Source organism: Ictidomys tridecemlineatus, chromosome 3, assembly GCF_052094955.1.
Source record: "Ictidomys tridecemlineatus isolate mIctTri1 chromosome 3, mIctTri1.hap1, whole genome shotgun sequence".
In the NCBI taxonomy this organism is placed as follows: domain Eukaryota; kingdom Metazoa; phylum Chordata; class Mammalia; order Rodentia; family Sciuridae; genus Ictidomys; species Ictidomys tridecemlineatus.
The window spans coordinates 17,341,476-17,347,704 of NC_135479.1; the positions used below are offsets into that span (position 1 = coordinate 17,341,476).

At 57.3% G+C, this 6,229-nt stretch overlaps 1 protein-coding gene across 1 annotated transcript in view; it reads right to left on the bottom strand.

The window, feature by feature from the left end:
• Wnt3 (Wnt family member 3) overlaps positions 1-5,097 on the bottom strand; it is a 42,601-nt gene extending 37,504 nt beyond the window's left edge. Inside the window, exon 1 of the mRNA XM_005328150.4 lies at positions 4,860-5,097. Coding sequence (XP_005328207.1) covers positions 4,860-4,939 — 80 coding nt within the window. The 5' untranslated portion in view covers positions 4,940-5,097. The remainder of the gene's footprint in view (positions 1-4,859) is intronic.
• Between the last annotated feature and the right edge of the window lie 1,132 nt (positions 5,098-6,229).

The window sequence follows — 6,229 nt, forward strand, 5'->3', positions numbered from 1 at the left end:
ACACCTTTCCTGCCCGGTCCCCAGGCTCCTTGTCCTCTACCCAGACCAAAGAGTGATCTTCCAGGTCTAGAGAAAACAAACCCCAGTGTCACAGCTCCTCCCCCCGCCGCCCCATTGCCATGCCACCTTCTTAGTTCTACATCTGCCCAAAGTTCCATGAGTATCTATTAGTATGAAGCTTGCAGCAAGTGGGCCGGGCCACGTGAGCCTGGCGGAGTCTATTCTCTGGGGATTTCCACCTGGTGTTGTCTGCCTCAGAGTCTCCAACTTCTCAGTGGCTGAGCAGATACCCAGATGCCAGAGAGTGTGGGTACAGGAAGGTCTGCCTGGGTTTGCTGCTGTGGCAAGTACCTGCTGAAGGACTTGGCACCCAGGTCCAGCTCCTGCCTCTTCTGGTCCCCCAAGGTCTTCCCACAGGCAGAATTAATTGCAGGGAAGAAGTTTCAGACCCAGACCCTCAGGATCCCCGACTTGCAAATGGGGTAATGCTAAGAACAGAGGGCTCAGGCTCTACCCAGTGCTCACCTCTGGCCTCTAAAGAGAATTTGCCCTGACAACTGCCCCTTCATCCATCCTTGCCCCGATATATTGAAGAAGGTTTTCCCAAGGCTGTTATTCCCAGAATTCTTACTGTTTGACCTGTTTCTTTCCTTCCTTCCTTCCTTCCTTCCTTCCTTCCTTCCTTCCTTCCTTCCTTCCTTCCTTCCTTCCTTCCCTTCCTCCTTTTTTTCTTTCCTAAGCAAAATGTGATCCCATGGGAAGAATACCAACAGATTAACCACACTTTTGTTCCCTTTGGACCCCAAAGCCCCTCCCACCATGGGGGGTAGGGTGGGCAGGAGGGCCATGAACTCACTTCCAGGGGACCTGCATTCATTTCTACCCACCTGCCACATCCCTCCAGGGCAAAGTCTGTCCTGGAAGAGAGACCACCCTGCTCAACCCTGGCCATCCGATCTCGTATCTGCCCATCTGTCTGTCTGTCTGTCTGTCTGTGGGATCAACAGCCTCCAGCCAGCCTCACTCCTCCTCACCAGCCCCAGCCCCAGCCAGCTGTAATTCCTGCCTGTTACAAGTGTTAACACCTGGCCTGGGGCCTTCCTCCCCCGCAGTCTCCAGGTGCCTCCCTGGGCCCAGCCCACTGACCCCCACGGGGTTTGACTGAACATGTTCACAAGCCTCTGAGAGACAGGTGGGGGTGGGAGTCGATGGGGAAGGCAGCAGGACATCTGAAACACGGGGAAACTGAGGCAGGGCATGGGGCAGGGTGGTGGAGTGAAACCCTGGTGGCCTATTTTCCAGCTCACTCTGTGTCCTGAGCAAAACACCTTCCCTCAAGCTTCCAGGCAGGGTGTGCTGGTGGTCCTGGGTGAAAGAAGAGAAGACAGTTCCAAGCCAGGTGGGGTGAGGGGTCGTGGCCCTGAGTGACGGTGACAGCTAGGTGAGCCACTGACCCCACCCAGCCCAGGCCTCTTCCATCAGGGTGTCTGCTCTGGAACGCAGCAGGGACTGGGCTGGGCCCTGGGAAGGTAGGTTCCTTTTCCCCCAATAAGGAGAAGAAAGACAAGTTTCTCCACTAGGCACTAACTGGAACTGACAAGGAGAATTCTAGAAATCAGAGCTGCTGTCACTGCTTCCTGTCCCAGTGCCCCCAACTACCTGGCTGGGAGGGCCTGGAGCATACCACTTCCTTTCAGAAGCATCTGTCGGGGGGCCCCTTATGTCTACCCTCTCTCAATGGGGGCCTGAACAAGGCAGGCGCCTGAGAATGGGATTCCCTCCCGAGGATGGCAAGGACAGAAATCCCAGCTAAGTGACTTCCCTGTAAATCCCTCTTGGGGAATGTTGTGCTAGGTGAGCCCAAGAGGGCAGGCCACCAGGGGCCTCCATCCTCAAAGGTCTGGAATCTGACTGCCTGGGGGCAGAGTGGGATCAGGAATCTGAGGCTCATCCACTCTCCAGTCCCAGCCCTAAGAAGGGGACTCATCCTTTACCCCCACCCCAAGATCAAACTACCTCAGAGAACAGGGCCAGTGACCGCAGTCCACAAGCAGACTGGAGAAGCTGATGTCAAAGAACATTGTCCCCCCACCCCAGCATGGGATCCCAGGTCAGCTATGCCCTATAGCCACCTCCTGAGACCTTGGCTTCCTGCTGGACCTTCCCTCTAGAAGAACGGATCTCCAACATGCACACCAGCTCAGGTGTCGCTCATACCCACAGGTCAGACATCTGCAAACTCGTCCACGGACACACAGCCATGAGTCCAGCCACATCACTGTCACTTGGGGACAGGATCACAAGCTGACCTAGCCACAACACTCACACAGCTACGGACACAGGTCTCATTCTCCTACTTAGAAACACAATCAGGTCATGGCCATGAGCACTGATATCACACACAAAGACATTTGTGGGGCTTCCCCTTTACACTGCTGTGAAAGCATGTGCGCGCGCACACCCGGGAACCATACTCACAAACCCAGTCACCAACACAGTCATGCACAGCGTCACAAGCACAAACAGGCACTGACCTTTACATGGGCAAAGATACTTCTAGACTTTTCTCTCTGTGTGTCACACACATATACACATGGATCCCAAAATCAGCCCCTTGCTGACACTTGTATGCAGAGACACAAGCATAACCCGTCCCGGGCCGCGGATCCCCCAGGCACACCCTGCACGATTCCACATGCACAGTGTTCCAGTCTCTGGCACAAAAACTCCTACACACACAGACACACTAGTGACCACACACTTCATAGGGTCCTAGATCCATAACACATGCACACACACACGTACACACACACACACACACATAGGTGCCACAGGCACTGACAAGCACATGGGTCCACTTGAACTTGCCCACCCCCCCCCTCTCTTTCTCACACACACACACACACACACACACACACACACACACACTCACACACAAAATCTCTCCTTGGCTCAGACAAAGCAGCGTGTCTGCCCCCGGTGTCTAGCATTACCTTATGGCCCATGTCTTGACCTTCCATGTTTTCCCACAGCTTCTGTCTGTTGGGTGGGCCCTATCCAGATGCCCCCTAGACACCATCACACTCGGACACCCACCACCACCACCTCCCCTCAGCACTGCCCCGGGAAGTGCCTTCCTCCAGTGCACAGGGCAGGGAGCCTGCTCTCTCTCCTGCAGTCCCTGCCACCTCTGGGGCGCCAAGCTCTTCCCTCCCTTCCCCTGCCAGGGTCTTCTGAGAAGGCCAAGAACAGCATGGCCTTGGCCCAGGCATGGAAAGAGGGTCAAGAATGGCCAGTGAAGCAGCCTCCCCCGCCCTGGAATCCCTGGCTGCCCTGGCCACCCTGTGGGCTTCTTTTTGTACAAGAGGCCTCAGGCCAGCCCAAGGCCACAGAGAAGGACAGGCTGGGCAACTTCTGGGACCCTCTAAATAGAGTCCCTTGGCTATAACCCTTTTCCTGCTTCTGTCCCTCCTTTCTTCCTGGGGGCCCCAAACACCCAGACACAAATGCTGCCACCCCCAAACAACTGGGAAAAGACTCAGGGTGTGGCCCCCAAATCTCCCTGGCTCTGCTCCTGGCTCAAGGTGGCAGGTAGGGAGAGTGGGGCATGCGGGCAGCACTGCACCCTGGCGGCACGTCCCTCTGACTTTCACCTCAGGGGCCACAGCCCCCTTCTTCCTCACAGATCCCAAATTCCTCCTCCTCACCTCCCACCCCCAGGCCGAGTCCCTCCTAGTCCAGGAGGGGAAGATTCTTTAATTAAAGTTTTCCGGAATGCAGGGGGCTGGAGACTGGGGAGAGGCGGGGTGTAATTTAGAGAACTGGTTTCAGTGTCTTCCCCGCTGGCCCCCGGGGACCTGCAGAAGGGGGGAGTGGAGATGGGGCGGCTTGGAAAACAAGGGGACTCCCTAGAGCTGGGGCTCCCAAAAGGCTGTTTATTCCCTAGTCAGTCCCTCGGTACACACACACAGCCCCCAAGCCCTGCCTGCGCCCGGTTCCCTAGTCTTATTTACTAAAATGCCTTTTGTATCCGCATTTCTCAGGGACAGATTTCTCCTTTCCCTCTCCCTTTCTCCTCGGCCCTCGGTTTTCCAAAAGGAACAAATGTGACATGGAGAATTTGGTTTTTGGTCAAAGAACAACAAGCCTACCCCTCCCAGACAACTACATTTTCAAGGAGCCCCCCTTTTGCTAGGGTGGTCAGGCAAGAAATGAATACAACCGAATTCAATGGCATCTCGGATCAGCAAATACCATATTCACTTCAGAAGCTCAAAATTAATCTAGTGCAGAGTGGGGAGGATCTGATGAAATCCCCCCACTCCTCTGCCCCAGGGACCCCTTTGGGCAGCTTTTGGGGGTCTGAAATAGGAAGGCAAACGGGGGTTATTGTGGGGAAATCTCTTGACCAAGGAGCTGCGGAGGTAGGGTGGCAATGAAGAAACAGGATGATTTTGCCCATGAAGACCCCAAAATGGAGAAGAGGAGTGGCTGGGCCCCAGGGACAGCGCTGGATTTCCAGAAACCCAACTGCAAGCAAATGGAGGGTCTTCAGCCACCCTCAGATTGGGATGGGTGGAGGGTCGGAATCATAAATGAGAGACCTTCAGAGATGGGGAAAGTCCTCCAGCCTCTGCGGCGGGTAGCAGGGAAAATGGTGATTATCGGAGAAACCAGGAGTTGGATTCTGAAGGCGACACCAGCAGAAATCCAGGAGGGGTGGGCAGCTGGGGGACCGGAGAGAGGCAAGGAGAAAGGAGCCCCAGCCCTGCCGCCGCCCACCCCCGAACCAGCGCCCCCCACCTCCCCCGGGCGCGGCGGAGAGATCGGGCCGCGGGCAGACAAGAGGCGAGTCTTACCACCAAATTGGGTAGCCGGCGAGGACCCTGGTGCCACCGAGCAGGAGGCCGAGGAGCAGCCCGAGCAGGTGGGGCTCCATTAGAAGCGGCGCCGAGGAGGAAGTTTGCCCGCGACCATGAAGAGGGGGAGCGACGCCCCCAATAGTTGGAACAAAGTCCACTTGAGGTTGGAAATGACTTTCGGGCTTGTCAGAAGCGCACCTCCACCCGCAGCCGCCCCCCTCCCGAGCCCAGCGCGGAGCAGCCGGGTTTGAGGATGTCAGCGAGCAGCCAATCAGCGCCCGCGGCCTAAGGTAAGAGATGAGTCTGTAGTTCAGTCTGTCAATCACGCGCCCCTCCCGCCCGGCCCACAACTCCGGCTCCGGGAAGGGCATCGCCCAGCAAACTTGGGCAAAGCCCGCGCCCCGGACACAGTGGGGCCTTGAGGGGACACGGCACGCCGGACTTTCTCTTGGCCTGGGACGGCCGCAATCCCCCGCAAGTCAGCTTTAGGGAGCTCGAGTTCTGACCGACCCCGCGTTCACGTGGTGACGGGTTGGTGTGGGCATTACAGAGTGGCACATTTTCAGTAGGGAGGCCGTGATCCCCTGGGACTTAGGCCCGCGAGGAATCGACAGTAGAAAGCACAGGGATGTTTGCAGAACCCCAGCTCGGGCGGTCAGGACCAGAGATTGGGAAATGCAACCCCTCCCAGTCTCCAGCCTTCCCAGCCCCGCGGGCCAGCCAGCCGGCCCCGCCACCCGGCCGCAGGAGGTCGCTTCCCGGGTGTCCGAGAGGCACGCGGGAGAGTCCGCGGAAGCTCGAAGGTCTGGCTGCGGGCGGCGCCGGGGGACAGAGCCGAGTGTCATTTGAGTCTTTTGTCAGGGATCAGATTGGTATCGGGACCTCCTGCTGCCTTTGCATTTCCTGCAACTGACACCAGCGGCCAGTTGCATTTCCTGCTCGCGGAGTCGGGTCACTTTCTCCTCCTCAAGGCGTTCAGGCCCGACCTCAGAAGCCCGACCCGCAGCCTCTTTTGGATCTTGAGGTCGAACCCTTTGGAGTCACTGAAACGTGGCCGCCCTGCCCAGGAGCTACTGGGAGCCTCCCGGACCCCCCTCTCAGTCCAACTCTCCGGTCCTGATCCCTGGGCCTTTCTGCTGATGGGGAGGTGTATCCTGGGGTTTGGTGATTAAGCTCTTATCCTGAGCTGACAGCACATTCATCCGAATACCCCATCCCTCCCAATGGGGGGGGGGGGAATCCTTCCAGTTCTCCTGCAGGGCCGGAGGGTCCTCTTTTTCCTCTCCAGAGCTGAGGAATTAGGTCTCAGGCCGAAGTGAGATTTGGGAGACTCATCCCATCACCTGGGTGATTCCACCTAACCCCTT